General features: G+C 39.1%; 1 protein-coding gene across 2 annotated transcripts; it reads right to left on the bottom strand.

Annotated features, from left to right (window-relative positions):
• Positions 1-274: 274 nt before the first annotated feature.
• On the bottom strand, positions 275-25,799 carry WDR41 (WD repeat domain 41). Of its 2 annotated transcripts, XM_051788106.1 has the most exons (13): positions 25,676-25,798; positions 21,803-21,918; positions 17,927-17,975; positions 16,020-16,151; positions 15,600-15,662; positions 15,000-15,111; positions 13,544-13,606; positions 11,427-11,537; positions 10,000-10,184; positions 7,109-7,230; positions 6,124-6,212; positions 2,507-2,640; positions 275-690 (listed from the first exon to the last, which is right to left on the bottom strand). In XM_051788106.1, the coding sequence occupies exons 1-13, from the start codon at positions 25,724-25,726 to the stop codon at positions 538-540; spliced, it is 1,380 nt and encodes a 459-aa protein (XP_051644066.1). In that variant the 5' UTR covers positions 25,727-25,798; the 3' UTR covers positions 275-537. The 2 variants fall into 2 exon arrangements, with proteins under 2 accessions (XP_051644066.1, XP_051644067.1); XM_051788107.1 differs by lacking the exon at positions 13,544-13,606 and having other exon boundaries at positions 25,676-25,799.
• Between the last annotated feature and the right edge of the window lie 1,601 nt (positions 25,800-27,400).

The raw sequence follows: 27,400 nt of genomic DNA on the forward strand, positions 1-27,400 counted from the left end.
TTCTTGTTCAAATGGTAACTTATCACTCATTATCTCATTCTCCCTCGCCCTTTCTTTTTATCAGTTCTGGGGTTAACTTTGCTTTTTTTTGTTGGTTTGTTTGCTTTGGGGTTGGTTTGTGGTTCTTCAGCTTTTGTCTTTTTGTCACTGTATTTTGGGGTTTATGCTGCAGATTTTTTGCCATGCCTCCTTTCTGCACATAGCACCGTGGATACCCCTAACTGTTTTAGTTATGATTCATCTGAGGATTTTCACAAATCTTGACATCCACCCATGTGGGAACAACATCAGAAACTATTTAATGAGCCATCATTATCTTCAGTCTTTCAAGACAACACCATTTCTGCTGACAGAGTAAGCCAACATGCAAAATTCTCCTTTCAGAAGAGTAATGGCAACTAATAAAATTTCCAATATGGTACATGACATCAAGTGTAAGCGTTACTGGTAGTCAGATTCCCAGTAGCTCAGACATTACCTTACACTCAGGTTTAACACACATCCACTTTACATATATGTAGCCTGTATTCAAGCAATTTAAAGTTTGAGCTGCAAATCACCATTTTGTGCCAATTTTTGAAATAGTGTTAAACTGCGGAGGCTAGATTCTCGTTCACCATCCTTCCACAAAATAATGAGGTGGTCAGCAGAGCATGTAGCCAATCCCAGTTCACCAAAGTACAGGAACATCTGCAATGAAACAATTATTATTACCATGATGCTTGCATGAGATGGTCAACTTGCTTAACTATTTAGTTTACAGCTGGACTAAACAAATAGACATATTTGAAATGGCTTTGCTTATAGATAGGTATGCAAAATGACACTGTATACTGTACATTTGAGAGACCATGAAATCACTACACAAAAAACCTCTTTAAACAGCACTTCATACTGCAAGATCTTTTCAAAATAGCACTAAAACCTTATGGACAGAAAGCACTAAAAGACAGAATCTTGAAGCAATTTGTTCCAAGTCAGCAACAGAAGAGTGAATGACTTGTCTGAACTATGATCTGGTTTCTTAGGAACAGAAGCCTGTTCTGTTCATTGGGTACACTGTCCCCTTCCCTACAACACAATAGACTACTAGCACCAGGCCTGGAAGGATCAAAGAGCCAACAATTGTGACAGACATCAGCACATACCTGATCACACAGAGGAAGTCAAACATGCAAGAAATACAACACAGGAGAAAAGTACAGCAGTAGTGGAGGGATTTTGAAAGACCAATGGAACTGACAAGTCATGAGGTCATTCCTGACTTCTGAGACCTTCACAAGGCTGCCCAAAATTAACCACTAATTGCAGTTCAACACAATAGCCAACAGCAATGTCCCTATGGCATGCTCACAGTGCCCTGTCCCTTCATTTTCTTGAAGGGATCTGGTCAGGGAAAGCATTCAGGACAAGGTTTACCTGTTCTGGGAACAGCCACTTACTAGTTATGGAGTTCCAGTAGAAATAGTCTGCCAAACCCTCATTTTGGCCACCACATTTCATCACTACTCAACATTTTCTTCCTCAACAGCTCCAGTCTGCCCATAGTTTAAAAAAAACCCCATGATTTTCCACATGTAGAAGGTTGCAGGAAATCACATCCACCATCATCTCCATTACCCCTTGACTCTGCAGCATCCCAGCCAAGACCCAACATACACCTCTCACCTTCTTATGCTGTGTCCCTCACTGAATTACACACTATGTCCTCTTTCTTAGATAGCAACTTTCCAAGTCAATAATAAGACCTCTTTTAACCATTTTTCAAAAGAAAGATAACAGAAAGGTTCACCACCTTAGCTTTTAAAGAAAAACTTTCAGGTTTTGGCAGTAGCAGTTCTGAAATCCCATCAGTCTCATGAATACTTGCGAGCAAAGCTACTCCAGAATCACACCGTTCCTCTCTATCTGCCCTTCCCCCTGCTCCTTCCAAGAATGTGTACAGAAGACCACTGTAAGAAAGTGATTTCTTACTCCAACAGACTGTCAAACACAGAAAGGTGTGGAGGGAAAATGCCATTTAAAACAAAAATATACTATATTAGGCATACAGAAGCATGGAATGGTAACTGATCTAACATTAAAAGACCTCCTTAATGCTCACAGCGCAGAAGGCTAAGACATTACTGAATGTGTTTTGTTTTGCATAAGCCCTTGTTTAGATTGTGAACTTAAGATGAACTCTGGGTCATGCATGTGGTTCCCAGTTGTACTGTCTGCAGTCTATAAAAGAAACCAAATACACTACCAGATTATCTGTAGCATGTATGTGCATATATGCACACACAATCCTCAGGCATCATTGAGCAAGCTCTCACTAGAATATTAAGTCAGTATGTATTACTGTTTTCATACTGCACTAAATATACCACACAATGTGCTCCCAGCCTCCAGACCCAGACAGTCAAAAGTTACAGCTTTACAGCTGTTTTCTCAAATTTACGCTGTCAAATTTACATTGCTTACTAACATTCACTTTTTCTTGTTCTTACTAAAGCTGACCTACCTGCACAGCTGATGAATGACCAATCAAATCCCCAACCAGCTCCAAGAAATATATAGGTGTATTCTCCTGCATCTTCTTGGCAGCTTGATTTGCCTGCTTGTTTGCCCTTCCAAAGCCCCACATGTTGAAAAACCCTGGGGGAAGAAAAGTCTCTCATTTGCAAAAATAACAATACAATTTATTTCCTCTAGCTGAAGAGCCACATAAAATCTAAAAACAGGACAGTCTACGTGGCAAAATGACAGAAGCACTGTACTTTGCAGCATTTTTATATCTGCATTATTCATCTTGAGGGAGGAAGGAAACACAGCTACTTGTCCTAATTAGATATAATTTAGTAAACATGCTGAATTACACACCTGGATGATACAATACACAGATTTACGAAGAAACACAAAGACTTCCTAAATGAACTAACTGAACAGCAAAGGTAGATGCATGACACTGATGTTCACCTTTGCTTTGCGCTCCTAAACTTTACTTGTGCAAAGAGGAGAAAAATGAGGCACCAGTCTCTCCCGTATGTCCTGCACTACAGCATTAAAGTGTTGGCCCATTGGCTTCATTCAGATTTAAAACTATCAGCCAAACTGGACTGTAAAGATAGTACTCCACTAGCACAGCCACAGCCACCAGGGGAACTATGCAATAGTACTGACAGAAGTAAGACAGTTGGGTTCTGTTCACTGTGCAGTTCAAACTTTATTCCCAATCCTTCCCTCAGCCCCATCAGCACACAAAACTATAAGTGTGCTAAACCATGGCCCTGGTGCAAGGGAGGTAACTGGTAAGATGAACAACCTCTCAGGGGATCCCTAGAATAAAAATAGAGCAAATCAACAGCAACATCTCACTGGTTTCTTTCAAACATCTTGATTCATAGAAGTTATAAATTTCCAATGTGAAGCCAAATACCACCTGTCACTGTGTAGATAAGCCATCACCAGCAATACTGAAGACACAACATTCCTGAAAAAAATGTTTCTAAATCAAGCCAGGCAGCAAAAATATATTTGCAAAAGTTACCAACAGGAGATGAACAGCCAGGCAAACAAGATATATCAAGAAAATTATTCACAACTTGAATAAAAAAGTTCCTACAAGAGAGCAAGTCTACTGCTGTTCCCAGTTCTTAATACTTATTATATTGTCCAGAGCACCTGTCTAAGGCCACACCTGCCAGTGTGCAGAGAAGTTGCTGGCCTGGTCAAAAAGTACCAAGCACTACAAGAGAACTCCTGTCACTGCTCAAGCATAAGCAGAAAATACACAGGAGACAGAAGCAGGGTCAGGCCACTGGGAATAAATATAGAGAGACTCTCAGAACAAGTAGAAATGAGACAAGACAGGCCATCTGGAATTAAACATAACCAAGGATGTGAAAGACAACAAGAAGGGCTTCTTCAAATACACCAGTAACAAAAGGAAAACTAAGGATAATGTGGACCCGTTACCAAATGGAGGGGGAACCCTGGTAACAGAGGATGCAGAGAAGGCTGAATTATTGATCTTTGCATCAGTCTTCACTGACAAGGCCAGCCCTCGGGAATCTCTGACCTGGGAGACCAGGTAAAGGAATGCTGGAAGGAAGACTTTCCCTTAGTCAAGGAGGATTGGGTTAGAGACCACCTAGAAAATCTGACATCCACAAGTCCACAGGCCCTGACGGGATGCACCAGGGCTGAAAGAGTTGACAGACACCACAGCAAGGTGCTCACAATCATCTTTGAAAGGTCATGGAGATCAGGAGAGACGTCTGATGACTGAAGATAGCAAATGTCAACCCAGTCTTCAAAGGGGCAAGGAGGACCCAGGGAACTACCAGACAGTCAGCCTCAGCTGAATCCCTGCAAAGGTGATTGAGCAAGTCATTCTGGAGGACATCTCTATCCACATGGAGGACAAGAAGGTGATCAGGAGTAGTCAGCATGGGCTCACTAAAGTCATGTTTGACCAACCTGATTGTCTTCTGTGATGAAGCACTCTCTACCTAGATGGATGAGGGGAGAGCAGTGGGTATTGTATACCTCAACTTTAGCACAGCTTTCAACACTGTCTTTCACAACATCCTTACAGGCAAATTCAGGAACGGTGGGCTGGATCAGTGGAAAGTGAGGTGGACTGAGAACTGGCTGAATGGCAGATCCCAGAGGCACAGGGTCTAGCTGGAGGCCTGTCACTAGTGGTGTCCCCCAAGGTTCAATGCTGGGCCCAGTATTGTTTAACTTGTTCACCCATGACTTGGATGAAGGGACAGATGCCTCCTCAGCAAGTTCACTGATGACACAAAACTGAGAGGAGTGGCCAATACCCCAGAGGGCTGTGCTGCCCTTCAGAAGGGCCTCAACAGGTTGGAGCGATGGGCAGAGAACTGTCTGAAAGTCAACAAGGGCAACAAGGTGTCCTGGTGGACAACAAGGTGTCCATGAGCCAGCAGTGAGGCCTTGTGGCCAAGAAGACTAGTGATATCCTGGGGTGCATTAGGAAAAGCACTGCCAGGAGCAAATGCTGTGCATGTTGAGGGAGCTGACCCTGCCCCTCTACTCAGCCCTGGTGAGGCTTCACCTGGAGTGTTGTGTCCAATTCCGGACTCCTCAGGACAAGAGAGATATGGAGCTCCTGGAGCAGGTCCAACTACAAAGATGATGAGGGGACTGGAGCATCTGGAAAGGCTGAGGGAACCGAGCCTGTTCAGCCTCGAGAAGAGACAACTGAGAAGAGACCTCATCAATGTCTAAGTACCTGAAGGGAGGGTGCTAAGAGGGTGGATCCAGGCTCTTCTTGCTGGTGCCAAGCAATAGGCCAAGAAGCAATTGGCAGAAACTGCTGCACAGGAAGTTTCATCTGAGTATACAGAACAACTTATTTACTGTGCAAGTGACTGTGCACTGCAACAGACTACCCAGAGAGTAATGGAGAGTTGTGGAGTCTCCCTCACTGGAGATACTCAAGTACCATCTGGACACAATGCTGTGCCATGTGCTCTGGGATGACCCTGCTTTAGCAGGGAGGTTTGACCAGATGACCCACTGTGGTCACTTCCAACCTGACCTATTCTATGATTCTGTGAATGTCTGTACTTGAGGAAAATGCTGCTCTAACACCAGCAACTAGCCCTGAGGACTCCAATGCCCAGAGGTAGTATGCAAGTGAGGTTGTATAGAGCCTCAAAGTTCAAAGAAGAGATGTGGAAAACACTTCCTTTTTTTTGTGCCAGCTGCTCATCTGCAAGTTTTTCTAGATTTCTGCACATAGTTCTGCAACTATTTAATCTTACATGGTAGAGGATTCAGCACTATTTGGTACAAACAGGGAAGGATGAAGGTTCTTCAGGAGAGGTCCTAATTTTTGTTAAACTGGTTGATACAACTGTAAACTTTAAATAAGCTTTATGGTACAGAACTGCTTTACCTAGACCTTTTAATGTCCCATATCAGATTTTGGGGGGCTTGTATACCCATCCCTTCTTCAGTTTCTCACCCAGACCTGTTATCAGTTGGTTGAACACAATATATTATCTCTTCTTACAAAGCTTGAAAGCCTCCCTATTCCTATATGAATATTGGGTCTCCTGTTATGTTTTGAAATGTTCTTTTCACCCCCCACTACTAGCAAACCTGTCGGAACTGGTTCAGCTGGCAGCTGCTGCTTTTCTCTGAGTTCCCAAATGCGCACACTGCCATCTTCTGAGCAGGAGATCAGCTGCCTGTAAAAACAGTTGATAAGCAACACTAGCATTGGATACTTATCTGTGAAAATCACCTTGTGATGTTTCTATAAAAGAGACAGCAAGTTGCCTCAAAGTGCATCTGTAGCAGAACAAACTATAACAGGCTTGTAGAATAGGTGGAAAAAATAAACATTTTCCACCCCCTTTTAAAAGCATACCACTATGTAAAACAAAACATAAGTTTACACTCTGCAAACATAGTTCAACTAAATGGTGTCCATAAGCTTATTTTCATTAAGCAAAAACCTTTTCTTACAGAAAAATAACAAAAGGAAAGGTACCCTATTTCATAAAGCACATGCATTTACACAATCAAGGCCCTAATTTTTATCTTCTGATAGACTTTTGCTTCACTGAACAAGAGTATAAAGGGATCTAACACAACTACTATTAGAATATACATATATATATATGCAGCAGATTGTCCAAGTTGGCTCTCAAATCAAGATCGAGCTAGAAATTCAGCACTAATGAACAAAGGCTGGAAATTATTACTTTTTGTTAAAACATTTCAATTGTTACAAAATATTTAGTGAAAAATATTTACTGAATATGTCATATGCCTTTGCTTTATAGAAGTAAAATGCCATTAAGCTGTATTTTCACAATGTAGACAAAAGTGCTTTATCAGGTCTGATTTTGAAAATAGCTGAGATATTTTCAGCCTGTGTACCTATCTGGATATACTGGATTATAGTCTTTTCCTGTTGAATTACAATGATGAATTTTCAAAAACCAGATCAACAAGCTCTACCTAATAAAAGCAGATCGAACTGCAGATAAGTCCCTGCCCTAGAAATGCAGTCTGTCTAGTCACCCTTCCAAGTTTTGCTTTTCTTTATTGCATTAACTAAATGTACTGTGACTTGTACCTGTTTGGAAGCTTCTCGATGTGCAGCACAGAGGAGTCGTGAGCAGTTCTCTGACAGGCAATCACACACTTCATTTGAAGATTATATACATATATGCCTTTCCCAACAGCAGCAAACACATACTGGAAAAAAAATTTAATGGAACAACTTGCAGAAACAGATACTGAAAAATCATCCCACATGTAACAGATTTCCAGAGATACTGTGATGTCATCTAGCCTGCACTATCCAGCTTGTTTCTGTCCTCCTGTTGCTGCCTTATCCCAAACATATGAAATTAGTAAGTCATATAAAAACAATATGGATTTTTTTTTGAGCAAATGTGCAATATCTTCCTATACTCTAAGCAGTTAGTTTCTGTATTTTTAACCTGTACCTTACAGTCTAAGCAGTAATCTAGGATACCAACAAATCAATACACTTCTGCAATTAAACATTTACTTTCTTACACTAAAATAATGCTCTGTGTTTTGAAAAACTTTTGTTTTATCAAGAAAGCCTGAGAATACAGGAAGCTGTTCTGCATTTTTGCCTCTTCTTGAAATTTAACTGAAGCTGGACAAGGAGGCCTTGTTCAAGTATTTCAACTCTACTGAGTACAGAAAAGGAACTCTCTCACAGGAAAGTACTACACAATAGTGCATTTTGCATTCAATGCTTTTCTTCAGAAGAGTGAAGGCATTCCATCCTGCAACCATCATGACCCTAAGAAGCCAGAAACAGCTTACACATCTTTGGACCTGGACCCCCTTGTGACTTGTGACAATCTTAGAGCGGGCAAATGTACAATCATATGTATGTACAGATGATTAATATTCAGTACCAGGAGCGTGCAAAATGCTTCCATTCAGTACATTTTTGCAGTTTTGAACATACCTTGTTTAGGTGATGTATGGTGATGTAATGCTGGAACATTTCCCTGAATGGCCTGCTTCCACTTACACAAACCAAACATCAATGTCTCATAATCAGTTCACACTACACATCTGTCAATATTTTGTAAAAATTGTAACCCACTGTCTTTGACTAAGATTTTCTGTATATATATTCAATGATGTTTTGACACTGTTCAAAACTCTTTATCCAGGTTTTTGTTCAGAGTTTTGGCTTTTTTCTTATGCACATCTGCTGTGGAAGCACTGAAACTAAACAGATTTCTGATAGCACCATTACCGAATCAAGAGGAAAAATAACCCACTGAGTCATTTTGTATTATTTTCCTAGTTTTGTGTGAGCTTCAAATTCAGTGGTCTTCCACATCACTCATCCTCCATGAGTCACACAGTCTTACAGCTTTGCAAAAGATGCTTTTCATAGAGCACTCTTCTTTTTTCACAAGCCCTGGTAAAATCCTGGTCATCTCAAACCCCAAGAAAATAAAAGATGATGAAGCATAAATTGTACATCTATCTTAAAAGGCAACTAAACACAAACACATGCTTATCAGGGCACCAGACGCACTCCCTAGCACTGTTTCCCAGTACTGCCAAACCTATACCACCCCATTTGTTTCTGAATCATGTTTTGCCTACAATCTCAGTGTCAAACTAGACACATGCATCTTCTCCAACCACCCAACTACCAAGCCTGGAAAACAGAGAAAACACATATTTTGCACTTTTTTTTTTAACATGAAGAACAGCATTCTGCTTTTAAAAATACATTTTAAAACATCTGCGTTATAAAAATACATTTCTTCACCACTTTTTAAGTAGGACCTTTACAATACAGACAGCTCTGCCTTAAAACAGCTTCTATTTCAGGATTAACGCTAGAACCACCTTTACTTCTCACCATTCAAAACTCTCACGATGAATGAAATTCAGAGCAATTTGAATGCACCAAAGAAAGCCTTCAGTAGCCTCAGATTCCACGTTCAATGTTATAACAACTTCTGACCTTCTCAAAATTCTTTTCCCCTCCCTTAAAACACATCTTGTGTAGCTTTCAAGGAGAAAATCAAAGTATTTTAAAGTCATATTATAGATTTCACCCTAAATAAAATTTGCTTTTGGCTCATTGTAGAAATAAGCATTGATAACACTGCAAATCCTACCTTTAGATATAACCACATCTTTTTTTCTGCCCACAACCCATAATGTTTCTCTCTCCAGGGTTTTAGGGATTCAGGTTTTTCCACAGCTTTTACTTTGTTATAGCTCATATCTCTGAATCCATTTCCAGGAATCCCTTTCTTAATCATTCCCCAGTAACTGACCTACATGACAATTATGAAACGCCTTTTACGTTGCCACTAACAGTTGGTAACATTTCACAAAAGTAAGTAATAACCTGACAACTTTTAGTGTTTGCTGAACAATAACTGGGTTCTGACAGAGTATTCCGATCAAGAACTTATGTCCAAAGCATTATTACAGTAGCCTGGATCCTGTATACATATTTGTGTATACAATTGAGTATGGCCCATCTGAACAGTAGGAGCAATATTGATTTACTATAGACATATGCCTATTCTTAAATTCACTCCATAGTACCTTCAGATATAAATGTTCAAAGGTGCATTATTGTGAAAACTGCATTTCCAGAAGAATGGAATATGAAGATGTATGCCATCAAAACATACACCTCCTGTTTATTTTTTCTCTAGTGGTACTGTAAACAGCTAATAAATCTTTGTCAGTCAAAAAGAAATGCTGTTGTTGAAAGTCCATTATGTTAGTTCCCAATACCATCAACATATTGTAACCTTCAGTTAGCTCAACACCCAATACTTTGTATAAAAACTGTTGACTGTATAAAAATAGCTGTGCACATTTAGAAGAAATCTCTCATATTAAAACAAGGAAACTGAAAACACAAAGCAGTTGGTCTTCTGTGGTAAGGTCATCCTAGCTTACTTGAATTAGTTTACTGTATTTAAAGCTTTTTACCTCCTCATCAGACGTTAGGTGTTGAACTGAAGTTTCATTTGGGCTTTGGGATAACTTTATTTCTGGCTGTACATCTGGATGGACAGAGGAGTCCCAGAAGTTGCATTCAGATGCCTGCTTTGTCCAGTCAAGTGCATCCCAAACTATTAGCTCACCTACGTGAGAGCCGGTCACAAAAGTCAAGTCTGCAGGGGGGAAAAAAACATTATATTGAAAAGTGACATTTCACACAAAGTTACAACTCTAGAAAGGTAAGAGTAAAGCTCTACATTTTCGTGTAAAGCTATGTACAATGTGCAGTACATAACTGACTGGACTAAACCCCCTTTCTTTGAGTAAATACTCATTTTATTACCTAGCACACCTCAGATGAGCAAAAGGAGATGAGCTCTCCTGTAAAGTTAAAATTAGGAAGGAGAACATTCACTGACCACAGTGCACAGTACTGCATAGCAAAGGCAAGGAACACCACCAGAAGTATGTACAAGTACTTGAACTCCATTTCTACATAAAAAGCCCTTCTATTCCTTGGACAAGTAGGTGTTTGGACACCCCTCAGAAGCAACAAAGTATGTCTATGCCATAAATAGAATTACAGATCACAAATTAAGTGGATGGCAAGACTGAAGTAGCTCGTCATGAATTTGTTTTTCATACCTGGGAAGGAACCACTACAGCAATATTTAATGCAGGTAGCATATTGTCTCTTTAAGCCAAACATTGCTTGTTCTTCATAATCCAAAAGGAGACAATAATGACAACAGTTAAGCCCAGAAACAAGTACCATAGAATCTAAGTTTTCTTTTTTTTCCAGCTTCTTGTTACCTCTGTAACAAAGTCCCTTTGTGCTAACCAGGCCGACACAGATACACTCAAGGACAAATACACACTTTCTATTACACCAGTAATAACTTGTTCTGGATTCTGTGGGTGCTCCATAAAAAAAAAAAAAGGCAAGAACAGAGTAGAAGGGGCTGAATTTCAGGTAACAGCTCAGTATTGCCTGCATCATCTTCCAGACCCTCTACAATCTCTATGCAGGTCCACAACTGCACCCTCAGAACCTTCAGTTACCTTGGGACAACAACCGCAAGGAACATGGCCTCGCATATCCCATTTTAAGAGTCAGAAGGAGCAAGGGAAAAAGTAGCATTTTTAACTTTTCTAACGGAAAGAAGACCCAGAGCTCCATTTTCATCAATGACATTACCTCTCTTCAACACTGCAACTTGCCTGGTTTCATCCCATTGTAATCCATAAACAATGCAATTATATTTTGACATGTCACTACCTTTGCAGCTACACAAGATAGTACATCCACTAGTAAAGTAGTTTCACTCCAGTTAAAACTCTGGTCCCAAAAAAACTCCATAGGTTTATCCCACTGGTAACTAACAAAAGCAGTAACATTATAAAACGACTCTTACCATTGACGCTGACTAATGACAAAATGTTATCCTGATGGTCAACAAGGCGCTTTACTTCAAGGACATTCCAACCTTCAGACTCATTGTTAGAATCAGTCAACCTAAAAATTACTTCAAAGAAAGAGAAATTGTCTAAATAAGCTCTTTCATTCAGAATAAGATGGAACTATACTTAAATAAAACACAGAGAGGCACAAACTAAAACATAAGTGAGACAAGACTTATGGTCACTCATGACATCAAAAAATGGGAATGAATTATTTCAGTGTTATCATTAAGGCCTCTTACTACAGCAACTCTAGGATAAAACATTTTAGCCTTGTTACTCTGAAATTTATAGACCTGGTCAACACCAGAAGCTGTAGAAAGCAGAAGTGAAAAGTATTAGACATCTTTATGGATGAGTAAACTAAAAGTGAAATATTTCTTGAGGACTCATCTCACTGAAAAATTAATATTCAAAAGGATGCAATATTCTCTAGTAAGACAATTGAGATCATCAGAAATTAAGACTTTATTTTAACCAGTCTTGGAATTTCTTTTCTATCTCAAGGGTACTGCAAAAGAAGTGTGGGAAGTTTAGATGGAAGTTTGTATTGTATCTCTATGTCTAAACACAAGAGGACTATTCTTAATTTGTTCCTGATTCTTTGATCAAAGTATCAGGTTGCTAATTTTTCAACTAGGTATTTAATCATCTTGAGCAACATCTGCTTTTTTGCTGATATAATGCTCTACTTTTGCTCCTGGATTTTATTCCCTATTTTGAAATTTCAGTAATTTTACACAGCACTTACCAAAAAGACTCTCCACCAACAGCTAGCCAATGACTTCCAGTTTGCATACATAGATAATTCTGTCTCCAACTGAGCAAAAGAAATCATCACACTGTCTCATTATAGCTTCTGATCCTGGGATAAGGAGGCTCTAGAGAAGCCTAGCATCTGACAGCTCAGATAAGCAGTCCCAGACCTTCTGCACTAGGACAAATGTCAATTGCCCCAGACAGATCTGGACAGATGGCATTAACACTGAGTGAGCTGGTGGAGGAGCTCACCAAGCCACTCTCTGTCATTTATCATCAGTCCTGGTTAACCAGGGAGGTCCCAGTCAGTTGGAGGTTGACCAGTGTGACATCCACCTACAAGACAGGTCAGAAGGAGGATCCAGGGAACTACAGGCCTGTCAGCCTGATCTCAGTGCCAGGGAAGGTGATGGAACAAATTATCTTGAGTGTGATCACACAGCACATCCAAGACAACCAGGGAACCAGGACCAGCCAGCATGGGTTTAAGAAAGGCAGGTCCTGCTTGACCAACATGAGCCATCAGTGTGCCCAGGTGGCCAGGAAGGCCAACGGCATCCTGGCCTGTATCAGCAGTGCGGCCAGCAGGACCAGGGCAGTGATTGTCCCTCTGTACTCAGCACTGGTGAGGCTGCACCTCAAATCCAGCTGTGTTCAGCTCTGGGCCCCTCACTTTGTCCAGAGAAGGGCAAGAGAGACAGCAAAGGGTCTGGAGCGCAAGTCTTAAGAGCAAGGAGCTCAGGTTGTTTAGCATGAAAAAAAGCAGGTTCAAAAAGACCTCATCACTCCCTATAGCTACCTGAGAGGAGGCTGTGGAGAAGTGGGGACTGGCATCTTCTCCCAGGTGGCAAGTGACAGGACAAAAGGAAGTGGCCTCAAGTTGCACCAGGTGAGGTTCAGGTTGGATATCAGGAAGAATTTTTTCACTGAAGGGGTGGTCAGGCATTGGAATGGGCTGCCCAGGGATATGGTGGAGTCATCATCCCTGGAGGTGTTCAAGAAATGACTGGACATGGCACTTAGTGCAATGGTTTAATTGGCATGGTGGTGTTCAAGGTTGGACTTGATATCTTGAAAGTCTTTTCAAACCTTAATAATTCTATGATTCTAAATATAGAAAAGTTTCATCTATAAGATTCCTCAAAAAGATTAGTACTGTCTCCTCTTCGTGAAGAATGGAAAAAGAAGGTTGCTGATCACACTCTAATACCATTTACTTTCCCTATACAATTCCAGCAGTGTGTTTTTTACACATATCTCTGATAAGCATCTGTTATAAAGGAACATGAACACATAAATGCAACATACTCACTTAGCTCTTTGCCTACAGCTGCTGCAACACAGTTTTTGGGCAATTCAACCAAAGCACTGATACCTTTGAAAAAAAACCAGGGGATAAGGGAGAAAAGGATAACCACTGTTTATAACACAGCAAACTGTTAATTCCTTATTAATAAAGTTCTTAACAATCTTCCTTCCACTTGGAAATTATAATCAAAACAGAAGCATATTGCCTGAAATAAAAGTTAAATGGCATCAGAATTGAACAGATCATCTCAAACAGGGGCAAGGTCAGGACTTTTGGTCCCGAATCCAGCAGAATTCTGGACATCTAACTTGCAGTGAAACTGAAAGTTTATTTTAAATACAGTTAAGATATCTATGTCCTAATGCTGGACAGTACTAAGGACACCATGGTAATTATTAAGATTCTAAACAAAGGTAGTACCAAAGTTATTAGATACTGTACATACCTCAATACACACAATTCTAAAATACTGTGCAGAGCCAGCAGAAGAAGAGTAAGGCCTAAGATGTCCAACTTGCTTTGTGTCTTAATTGTTAGTCTGTCTTAATCCTGCACAGAATTTTCCCAGTCTGTGCCACTCCATCATTAAAGAAAAACTGCCCAAGGAATAAGCAATCTCTTTCCCCACAAAGGAAGCATGAGATTAGAATAGAAGACAAGGCCCCTGCTACACGTCCCATTGACTCCTTGTACCAAAGTTTCAATAGCACTTCATACAAAGCACCACAGCAACACTACCAGCTAGTATTTAGCATAATACTTCATAATATTTCATAATCAATACTTTCAAAAGAAGTATTAATATCCTCAAAGATTGAGAAGGCTTTGCCTACCACTGCTCTATTCCATGACAAAAATAAGGACAATATTAGTTCCAACTTTAAATGGAATTCACAGCTTTACAGGTACCTTGGTAAAGCACATCAATAACATGTGACAATTTTCTTCATATGGACATACAAAATATAAATTTATTAATATAAAAGCATGATTGACATTGATATCTGATTACATTTATTATATTCCTATCAAAACCTGCATTTTCTACATAAAAAGTACTGATTCTTAATAATAAAAAGTAATCTCTACTGTTATACTTCTACAAAGCTCACTTAGGAATAACAGAACTCCCACCTGATCACACAAAAAGCCAGTCAAAGAATCTGGTACATGTTACAGCAAACACATACAGACCAGCATCCAAGGTCTATCCCTGTAAGTCCAAGCTATTGTACAGTTACTGAGATTTGACATATTCTAAAATTCACACAGTACAGGAGATTAAAAGCAGTCTTAATTCTGAAACTATTAAGTCTGACATTTAAAAAAAGAGCGAGTGGCTCTAATAAATAATGTTATCATTAGAATTAAAGGAAATTTGCCAAGTTGGTTTTGCATCATTATACAGATCCATTTTACTTGCACTTTAACAGGTATAATGAGTCATTTACATTCTTACCTGCATCAGTAAGATGACTGGTCTTACACAAGAGATCTAATTTTCGGTTCCAAACACATAGATCACTCCCTCCAGACAACCATACATCCAGTCTTTGAAGAACTGTCAAACACTGCAGAACAAAAATCAGATATATGTCTCCTGCAAAAGTTCTACAGGGAATTTCTCAGTAAAATGATCATGAGCTTTAGTTAAATAAATCTGTAAGTACTATGAAGCACAGTATCAAGGTGTCACTTCCCTGAGAAACACAAATTTAATTACATGCTACATTTTTCATCAACAATGCAAAACCTTATTTTTTCATTGATTTTTTCCCTACTATTAAGAGTCAACAACTAATTTAAAGGTAGGTTGTCTTTTGCAACACAGTAACAGAACCAAGCCATACCAGTTACCTTTGTTCTACATCCTTTCAAAAAGAAAATTGAGGTATTAAGAGTCTGAAAAACACCCACTTCTCAGCCACTCATTATGTACCACTGCTTACACCAAACATTGCTGTTCATTTTAACACCTGCCCATAGGACCTACAAGCCATACATAATAATTATTGTATATAACAAAACAACAGACATTCATAAGGTCTCTTTAGCATACCTTTACAGTAGAATGGAAACATGACACTTTCTGAACCTGTCTGCCACTAGTGCAGTCCCAAACCTGTCTTTATTCATTAAGGAAACTGAAAGGTTTCTATGCATTATAAATATAAATGCTTTGTTTGGGACAGATTAGGAAAGAGGTATGCAGTGTCTCAGTCTTCTAAACTCTGTCTTTTCAATATTTGGCCTAAATGGCATATTAATAAAGGTCTGTTATGGATTCATTTTTGTAGCAAGGACTACATCTACTTGTGAGCAATAACTAGTAAAACTCCTGTGTAACCCAATTACACCCAGTGGGTATTATTGGTCAATACGTCTTGAGACAGCCTGCAGCCTGTCTCTGTGCAACCTTTAAAAGAAAAAATCACAAAAAGCTGATAGAAATTTGAATATTCTCCAGATCAAAGGATACAATAACTGTTCTATCAGCTGAGGCTGTTATAATCAAATGTCTTTTTTCTTCAAAAGCATCTGACGAAGAAAACGGTGCTATAGCTGTAATTTTGTGTGTGTGTCCATGAAGTTCAAAAAGTTTTTCTCCAGTCTGAAAAACAAAACCACGGAAAACTAAGTGTAAAACATGGAAAATGCCTACTGTAGCATAAAACATAGGTACCACATGATTTTTGAAAGTAAGAATTTTTAAGAGTCTCAAATCTCCCTTTCTAAAGTAACTTACGGATTTGTTTCTTACTACCATCAATGCTATTCAAGATTAAATAAGATACCAAGCACAGGTTTAAAGGACATAACACAAATTACTCTCAGAGTAAAAAACCCTCTAAAAGCCCTTGAGACCGAAATTCTGCATTTAGTTCATTTAATTTTAATGCAAATACTGGCCATTCACCCATGAACACTTTGGTAATTCAGATTTGTTGACAAACCCTCTCCTGAAAAAGTATTTTTTTTTAATTATTAGAAAAATTTGACCCATATTTATGGTAAACACAGTACTGTCAATTTCCTGCCAGCTTTATTTAGCACATACATCATCTGTAGATTCAAGATGGTGCTTTGGACAACCGGAGCTACTTCTGCTGTGTTTAGAAGGCAAAACTCCACAAACAAACATAGAGAAGCATACTGGCATTTTAAACGTGCAACTAAAATACAGCGTTATTTTAGCTGCAAACTTCTTTACAGTTGCGGGTTAATGTTTTAAACTAATAAAATTCCAACAAAAGTAGAAAATGGAACTCAGTTCATAAGCTGAGTTCTAAGTGACAAACTGCTCAGAACACTGGGTATATATATATTCACATATATGGGTTTTAATATTCAAGACTCCTTTACTTTTCCAAATTATAGAATTAAAAAATCACAAAAGGCCTTCAACTACAGCACAGCTCTAATTGAAACTGCTCAAAAGAGAGAAATTTCAAGTCTCCCCTTCTGTATTTTAAAATTACACCATCATAAATGTCGCATAAATTTTTCAGAAGATTTTTAAAAAATTTACAGTCTGAGTTTTTTTTCTTCCTCAATTTGAATGTTTGATACACTTTAGACAGTACAGCATGTCTCCCCTTCAGACTTCTTATTGAACAATGTAACTCATATACCAGACCTCCTTAACACAGGTCTAATGCTCATCCCTTCTACAATTTTGTCAGTGATACAGAGACACAGAGCAGAAGACCAGAACAGCTGGTGTCACTAACAGAGCACTATTTCCATGATAAAACTAATGTCTTTGTAAGGTTTTCAAAAGTTACAAGATTTTTATCACAGCAAGCAATTAAGGCCCTGTTCCTGCACTGCATGAAATGTTGAACTTCTACTCACTTTGGTATCTTTCCAATAGAGTTTTGTGCTAGCTCACCATTTAGCCTAATCAGTTATACCACAAACAGGTATTACTAGTAAAGCTACTGAAATGTACTTAAAACTTAAGTATATATAAAAATCCTGGCAGGTTTGGGATCTTCTTACATATTTGTTGAGTTACTAGTCAACATTTTGGTGTTAACAGCAAACACAGAACACACTTTTAAAGAGTAATTAAAGGCACACATTGATACACACTTCTGCTTTTCACATCATCATTTCATCTAAAATCTCTCTAAAATCACTATGTCTTCCCAAAACATTCTAACTTTCAAAACTTATCCTTCTCTTGAGTTCACACAATTTTTAATACCCTAACTCTCCTTTGTAAACTAAAATTTAAGAGGCTCCCTCCACTTGTACATTTTCAAACAGCTTTGCAGCAACTCTTATTTATTCTGCTTTTTCATTTCTAGACATTTCTAACTCCTCTCCATAACTTCTACCCTCTCCAGAACACACAAGCCAGCCCCCAAAAAATCACCTAACCTGAGCATTCCATAGACATACGATTCCATCATCTCCTGCAGATGCAAACCTGAAGAAAAAGAGACAAAAAAAACACAACAAACTGAAAACTTCAATATAGCATAACGTAATGGAAAAGCAGTAAACACTTATGGAAGAAAAATACTTACAAGATATATCAGAATCTGTCTTTACAGAATAAACATGTATTTGTAAATCCCAATTATAGTTTCTAAACTGAAGTCAGTACATTTGAATAGGTATTTATCAACATATACTTAATATAAGAACAAGATGTAGGAATTCCAATATGTACTATTATAAAAAGAACACCCCACAAAAGAACCAATTCTCTTGTTTAAAAATATGAGATCTGAAACACCACTTTAAAATCAAATACTATTAGTCAGAGTCAACTATAAGACATCTAACAAGTTACAAACCACTTGTCTGGGTTCAGCCCAGGAACTGAAACAGGACCCAGGCCTAAAAGAGTTAACTGAGATATCCTGGCCTGCTAAGAAACCTCAATACCTGTTTTGCCAGAAGAACATTTTAGGAGCACTGGTTAATATCATGTTCTGTTCTGCTCACTGGACCAAAGGCCTTATTATAGAAAGAACAGTAGTACACACGCAGAAATAAATTAGGTAAATCAGACGTTTGGATAAGATCTAGAAGGCCCAGAGCCAGGATTTTGCAAGCTGGAAGAATTCAGGTCACCTAATTGAAGAGGTCAAATCGAGGAAGAGGTCCATGGCAACCACCAGAGGGATGAAGGCTTGAGGAGAAGACCCCTACAGTAGAAAATTGCGCATGTCTGGAAAGACTCCGCCCAGAGACCAGCCTACTTATTAATATGTATAATAAATGATGTAACCATGTATCTAAAGTGTATAAAATGGCTTAGTTTTGCACTTGCAAGTCGAGTAAGTTTGTCCAGTACGAGCTGGCTTGCTCCCAACGCTGAATAAACAAATACCTTGCTGCTTAAAGATAAAAAAAGTCTCTGAGCAGTTTCTCAGACTGATTTTTTGGATTCAGAACAGAGTAGTCCAGTATTTACCATTGTAATTTAGAGTGTGGCTTAAAAGAACTTCAAAGGGCAACACATTTAAGGTGCTAAATTTGACTTCTGATAAAAATCCACATGGAAGGCATACCATATGAGGAAAACACAAGTTCCAATTAGCATGTTAATCTCGCATGAACCAAGTCTGACTTGAATTCAATCTTTTTCTCTAGGTTAGAGTGACTATCTAACCATCTGCCTACATATGCTCCTTATGGGACACCTCATTCTTTTCCAGTCAAGATCACCACCATCTATAACCTTGTCTGTTTCCTGAAGGAGGAAGGAATGGTCAAATGAGCAACAAAAAAACTGTTCTTAAAATGTGTTATGAACTCTGTTTAATGTAATGTATCGAATGCTAGGGCGTTACATGCAATTTTATTTCAGTCCACTTTTTGGAAGACTCTTGCTCAGGCTTAGCCTTCTTTAGTGATCTTCTAATCAATATGACCCTTACTTCATGTTCGAAAAGTACAAGAGCAAAGAAGAAAGAAAAAAAAAAGCAAAAAAAAGCCAACCAGCTTTCTGTTACATTCATATAGGATTTATTTAGTATCTTCAAAAACCAATCTGAGAAAATTTTCCACTCACTGGTTTTAGCTGAGCCACTGAGAAAACAAGAAAATCCTTCTGCAAAATTCTCACTAAGATGATATTATCTAAAGACCTGAAGCGTGAAATTTGGCTTACAATAGTTGACAAAAAGCACACAATGGAATAGCTGCAGAAACTAAATAAAAACATTTCAGAATCTGAGTAACAATACTAATTTTACTGAAAAGAATCAAGTGAATAATATTATCAGGTGTTTAACAATCCAGAAAATACCATATTCTTGATAAATAAAAACTCAGAATTACTGTCCAGTGAAGCAACTCTATTAAACTCCTCAAACTCTCAGAATGTTAACTAGCTATATAACTTACTCCTTATCCATATGCTATTTTACAGTCTATATTAAATGCAGCCACCCAGACTTTAGCTTTACAATGATTATCATTAGTTTAGCTTCAGTAATTTACCTGCCACCAAAGAAAGAAGCCCAAAATGGCAAGCAGTTTCTTTGTATCACACAGCAATTTAAGAATACTCTGGTATTTCTACAAAAATCAATTACCTCTATGCAGTAAGTGTTTTGAGAAAACATACTTTGATAAAGAGTTATTTTAATAACTGGTCTGGGTCAAAAAGGACTGAAAAAAAGCCACAAGATTCTTTCATTTTTGTAGGAATTTTCTGGTGGACTACTACAATGCGGAAAAATAAACTTTATGGTAACACATGTAACTTTTCTAATATATATATTTTTTATGACATTAAGAATAAAAACTGACACACTAAAGAGCCTCCATGTAGTCTTCTGTGAAATTTATATATACATATATATATATATATTATATATATATATATGTATATATATATATATATATATTACAAATCTTATTAGAAAACAGGATTCTATGGGCATTCCTGAATTGGAAGAGACTACCTGCATGATCTCCTCCAATCAATGTGAATGGGGAAGGAGAGAACCTTCCTTCACAAAACACCTGCTATACACTGCTAGGATTAAAACAAGCTGTTATCCATGTTAACTTTGTTAGTGTATTGATGAATATATTAGAAATTCCCTTCTGAGTCTAATCCATAAAAGATATAAATTACTACAGCTCCTTGCCTACTACTTACATTCTTAATCTCTAAACGTTTTCTATTTTATTCTCCACATCAGCCAAGAGTCACTACATTTTATTACTGACTAAAGAATTCACAACCTTACTTTTAAGGTGGAAAATTATTTCTTCTCTTCTAGGATTAAGTATAATTAAAGAACATGAAAGGTTAATCTAGAAAAAACTAGAATAGAAGCCAGGTTGTAACGTACAACTATCATAACACAGTCTCTCAGTCACATTTCCAAAGGGACAAAGGTAAATACAATGACTTCATCTCTGCTTATTAACCAGTTTTCCAGTTTTTAGATAACTCTGTCCTCAGAAGATAGACAGCTCAGTCTTCAGAAGAATAGAACAGATAAAAACTGTCAGGGAATATACAAAAAACTGACCGAGAGAAACAAAAGAATGATCAGGTTTCAAAGAAGTACAGCAAGTTGAATAAGATCAAATTGGAAGAGAAATGAAATGCAGAGATTAGGCATGTGATGAATTTTGCTAAGCAGTCATTCTGAATAAAGTGGTGAAAATTTCAATATTTGAAAAGTCAAAAAACCCTGCATTAACTAAAGCTCAAATGAATTAAGTACTATAGCTTTGGAAGAAAGTGCAGCAGAAGATGGGAAAGAAAGGAACAGCAACCATCGCTCAGTATTGTTGAAGATGTCATGGCTAATTGCTACAGTGTGCCTAAAGGAGCCTATTACACTCTTTCATAGAACCAAAAGGTGAAATAACAGCTATTCTCAATTCAGAAATGCAAAACACATGTATCTGCTCAGAGCAGAAGAAGACACTACTGCATGTTGTCCTGTGAGAAAGAGTTCATATGCATGTACAGAAGGGAACGCTCAAATAGGAACAGACTAAAAAGAACATTTCTTCCTAACCAATGACTTGGTACCAAGAAACGTAACTCATTCACCATTATTTTCTCATTAAAGTAAACCTTAAAAGAGAAGCCAAAAGACACAGTAACATACCAAGAAAAGGGAGTGTTCATTCCTTGTTTTTTTAACTCAAATTTTTCCTGCCCTCCCCCACCAAAAAAAAAAGGGAAGATTACAAATATTACTACATATTCACAAATATTCTCTGAAGTATTGCCAAGGACACTATTAAACAATTTGAAATGGCATTTCATACCTGCAGTCATCTATTTGCACTAGAAATCGTACTATATCTTGATGACCTTTCAACACAAGGAGCTCCGTGTAAGGATTCTGTGTTTGTTCTTCACCAACTGTCTGTACAGAGGATTTCTAAAATTCATAAAAAATGAGTTAAATTTATTTGGTACTGACATAATTATTTTCATCAGGTCTTTGTAACTTCTAACAACCTAGACTCATGTGTGAAGCTCCTGAAATACCATTTTGCCTGAATGAAAATCATTACAAAATATAATTTCTTATTATTTCAAGTAAATAATAGCTTTCTGTTGCACGCATTTTAAATTATAATATGGTATTTTCTGTTTAACAAAATATTTTGTACTGCTTTAATCGCTGATACAGCATGATGAAAACCCAGTTTAGTTATGAGCTGTCATGTGGAGCCAGCTTCATGACTCAATTCACCATACACTCAGTTTTTCATTAAATTACACATCTTATGAGACGTTTGTGAATCTTTCATATCTTTCATCTGTTGTTCAATTTTAAAATCCTATATAAAGACAATATATTTAAAACAAATAAGAACAAATGCTGTTCTGTTACATAATATATAAATCATCCATTGCTACTCTATTCACAAAATACCAAAGCCAACCACTTGAAAAAATGTAGAGAATGATTAATCATTTTATAGAACAGCATTTGCAATTACCCCCACCTAGACTATTAATTAAAAGGACAATCAATCACTTGGAACAAGTTGATCATCAGGTAGGGTCAATAAAATACTGCACAGAACTGCAGTTTCAAGGAATAATAGTTCTGCCAATCTCAATCATCAGTTTACTTCAAGACAACTTTTTTGTAATTAATGTCTTACACATTCTGGAACATTATTTTTTTAAAAAACAAAACAGCTCAATGGTAACTCAGTGGCAGCACTCTTCTCCTTCTGGATTTATTTTACACAACAGTCAACATCATCTTACTTCCAAGACTGTCTCCCCTTTGAGGACTTCAACAGAACCTACACTGTAAAACAGTAACTACAGAACACTGTACAGCACGCAGCATACATGACAGGTAATACCACAGCAAAGGCAAACATATTATCCTCAAAAATTTGAACATCTTCTTGCTAGATTAATAAATTACTTTCTATTACTTTGACATTGGTACTATGATACTATTCTTCATAAGCTAAGAATGACAAGGTGAAAAAATGGCGAAAGAAACTTGTGTTTATTTTAAAAATTAAGAGTTCCTAATTTCTAAATTAAGTTCTTGTGATTTTATCTTGGTTTTGTGCTATCTGATGCATTTCATGTTCCTCATTTTATGCAATCACGTGTGAATAGCAGTTTCCTTCTAAAATAATGCAAGTAGAAACTGCATGGCTATAAAGAAAAGCCAGACAAACATGAAATCTTGGAGTCAGCTGCCAAAGGTAATCAAAACATGCCTTAAAAAATGAGAGTTCTAAATAGTCTAAGCAAATCTCAGTACATTAGCAATACTGTACCGAGGAAACATACATTAATATTTAGCAAAACATAGGGTTAAATGAGAATTCTTTCTCTGAAGAAATCTACTTTTTTATAGAAACTATTAATTGGACTCTCTTATAGCAATCATGTTTTTAGAAGGGAAAGCTGGAGAGTGATGCTAATGGAATCCATTCCCAACTTGCATGTTTTTATGCAGGACCTGTCAGCATCACTACAGTAATCAGCAAAAAAAAAAAAAAACCAAAATATTAATCTGAACTTCATAACTTCCTATAAACCCCCATGATGTAAAGTGTTTAAAAGTGGGATTTTCAAATGCAATTCACCAAAAACATGGAATACAAGAGTTCACATACATACTGATTTTATGCACCATGGAGCATGACAAATTAGCCACTATTGGCCATGATGGCTATTGACCCACTTAGATGCTCCCATTTCCAGAACCACCCTGTCTAAGATGAACATCATGGCCATCAACTGAAGAGATTCAGGAGCTTGAGTCTAAATGACTTTCAATTCCACTGTAAAAATAAAAATGGGCACGGAGAAATTTACCTTTCATGAACTCAGGATAGCCTTGCTAGAGGTTTTCTTTATTCACCCAGTGCAATGCCACTCTACACATCTGTCTGAAGTCATAGCACATGAAAAAAATACCCTAAGTCCATAGCCCATACACTGCTATGGGCTTTCTTACCTATTTAAGAACTAGTTATGAAGATGATTAGATGAAATAATATTACATAGAGCAGGGGGGGAAGTTTAGAAACTAACCTTTAGCAATATTTGTTATTCAGTTTTTCCTCAGAGAAGCAAAATTATTGTCATTCCACAAACCAGTGGTAACAATGGGAACAAAAGTCCTGTGGGTCATGTTTAACCAAGCTGTGAATGGAAGAACTGGGCCACATCTTGATTCATGTTCATGCTTTATTAAAACACAGTATAACTAAACCATAGCCAGAGTTTAAACTTTGGTGAGGGACACACACAATGCTATTTTCTAGCACATCTTACAAAACTGCATCATATTTCACATCCTCCTTTCAAAAACAACTGCACACAAACCTGCTAAATATGACTGCAATGCAACCAGCATTCTGACTGGTGACAAAAGTCAGAGACATTCCCACGCATCATCTTTCCAAACTGGCACAAATCCAAACTTCCACCAAAGTAAATACTGGCATTTGAAGTCATCCATGACACTGGCACACTTACTCATGAACAGCAGCTGGAAAATAATTACTTCCTCATACTTGTCTAAATTACAAAAGCACTATGTGTATAGAGTCCAGTAATATTGTTAATTAACTCTTGTTAAGTCTCTAAGAACTTCACCAAACTCTTAGAGACATGAAAATCTCAACAATCTAGTAAATCTAGTAAAACTCTTAATCTGAGTAGCAGGAAGGATGTCAGTGTACAGTGCACTATGTAACAAACTGTGTTTCATGGATGAGAAACTAAGAAGTGCTAGAAGACTACTACGAACTACTATGACACATAAACAAGAAGTTCCTGCAAATAACAAGTCACTGCCTACAATTTATATCATCAGTGTCACTGAGAGCAGGACTTATACGCAGTTCTCGCAGCTACACAACACAGGCCCCGCCGAGAAAGGGGCAGGGAGCCGGGATGCTCCCAACAGCTCCCAGGCGAGCTCAGCGTGGGTGTTCTGCTCTTCACAGAATCTGTTAGGTTGGAAAAGATGTTTGAGATCAAGCCCAACCTATGACCAAACACCACCGTGTCAAAGAGACCTGGCACTAAAAGTGCCACGCCCAGTCGTCTCCCGAACACCTCCAGGGACGGTGACTCCACCGCCCACCTGGGCACCCCATTCTAATATCTAACCACCCTTTCTGTGAAGAAATTTTTCCTGATGTCCAACCTGAACCTCCCCTGGAGCAGTCCGAGGCCATTTCTGCTCGTCCTGTCACTTGTCACTTGTTGCCTGGGAGAAGTCACCGACCCACACCTGGCTACAACTTCCTTTTAAATAGTTGTAAAGTGATGAGGTCTCCCCTGAGCCTCCTCTTCTCCAGGCTGAACAACCCCAGCCCCCTCAGCTGCTCCTCGTAGGACTTGTGCTCCAGTCCCTTCACCAGCTCCACTGCCTTTCTCTGGAAACGCTCCAGCACCTCCTGATCTAAGGGACCCAGAACTGAACACAGTACTCGAGGTTCGCTTCTGCGCTTCTGCCCTCCGCTCATTCTCCTCCACGAAGCCCGTAACCAGTTCCGTCAGCCCGAAGGCCCCGCAGGCCGAGAGCCGGCGCGGAGCACGGCCCAGACCCACCCAATGGGAAACGCCACGGCCCAGTGTATCCCGACCTCACGGCACTGCCCGCTCCAAGCCCAAGGCTCCGCAGGGAGCGGCCTCACCTCGGCCAGGCCCTGCGGCTCCCGGCCGCCGCCGATCAGCCACCGCAGCATCGGGAGCGGAGCCGGCCCGGCTTCTCCCCCGCCACCGCCGCGCTCAGGCACAGGCCGCTCAATCGAGCGCCGCGCCGAGACCCGCCCGCTGGCGGGCGAGGCCGGGCACGGCCGGAGTAGCCGATGGCCGAGCGGCTGCCCCGTGAGTGGCGGCGTGGGCAGAGCTCCGCACAGGTGGCAATTAAACATTTACTGGCGTTTTACCTCGCTGTTTTCCGATTTCAGAGGAAATTTGTGCTGATACCGTTTACCATACTGTAGATTGCCGTCAATTATTAACATTTTATTGTGACCATTTTCATTTCTCCTTGTGAAGTGGAACGACTGCCAAAATGTTCTCTAAGGAGAACATCTTCTGTCCTCCTTCACTGAACCTCTCTGAGCCTTTGATGTCCTGTCAGGATGGCATAACAAACATGAGTAAACTCACCTGATTTGTTGTCCTGTTGCTCTTCCACTGCCCTTCACAGAATCACAGGCTCATGGAATGGGCCAGGTTGGGAGGGACCACAGTGGTCCAACCTCCTTCTGGTCCAACCTCCCTGCCCAAGCAAGGTCATCCCAGAGCACATGGCACAGAATTGTGTGCAGGTGGTTTTTGAATATCTGCAGTGAGGGAGACTCCACAACCTCTCCGGGCAATCCGTTCAGTGCTCCATCGCCCACCCATTGCCTCTTGTTTTATTGCTCAGCACCACTCAGAAGAGCCTGGCTCCATCCTTTTGACACCCACCCTCTAGATAACTATAGACATTGATGAAGTAATGCTGTAATCTTGGAAGCCTTTTTGAGTCTTAGATGAACATGGGGCAAGATCATAAAACCCATCCCAAAAGGCCACACAAGCCTCCATTCTCAAACAGACATCTGTGACAAAGAAACCCCCAAGGTGCACAGACATATCCAACAGGCACTGCTCTGAGCATCTGAATATACACAGGTTATTGCCCTGCTGCTTTTTCACCCATGTTTTTTCAGAAGCAACACCACGCAATGCCTGAGATTCTCCCTAGGGCAGGAGATTATAGTGCTTTTCTAAATTATAGGATCATAGAATGGCTTGGATTGGAAGGGACCTTAGAGATCATCTATTTCCAACGCCCCTGCCATGGGCAGGGACACCTTTCACTAGACCAAGTTGCTCAAAGGCCCATCCAATCCGGCCTTGAACACCTCTAAGGGTGGGGCATCCACAACTTCTCTGGGCAACCTGTTCCAGTGCCTCACCACACTCAAGTAAAGAATTTCTTCCTTATATTCAATCTAAATTTACGCTCTTTCAGTTCAAAGCCACTCCCCCTGGTCCTGTCACTATGTGCCCTTGTAAAAAGAACCTCTCCAGCTTTCTTGTAGGTTCCCTTTAGGTACTGGAAGGCTGCAATAAGGTTGACTCAGATCACTCTCTTCTCCAGTCTGAACGATCTCAATATTCACAGTCTTTCTCTGTAGGAGAGGTGTCCATCCCTCCTGAACTTCTATTGGTGACCAACCTGTGTGTTTAAGCATGGGATGCATCCTAGATCTAGGATGAAACAACACTGTAGCAACATAAGTTTGACAAGTATTGGTGATGTGTAACCTGAGTATTGCCACTCCTTAACTGATGTGAATTCTTTGCATCTTCGCAACAAACTGAAGGTGATGACAGCCATAAACCAGTTTCAAAGCAGATGT

Source organism: Manacus candei, unplaced genomic scaffold (genome assembly GCF_025592945.1).
Source record: "Manacus candei isolate 608988 ecotype Guabito, Panama unplaced genomic scaffold, ASM2559294v1 h1tg000024l, whole genome shotgun sequence".
Taxonomy (NCBI): domain Eukaryota; kingdom Metazoa; phylum Chordata; class Aves; order Passeriformes; family Pipridae; genus Manacus; species Manacus candei.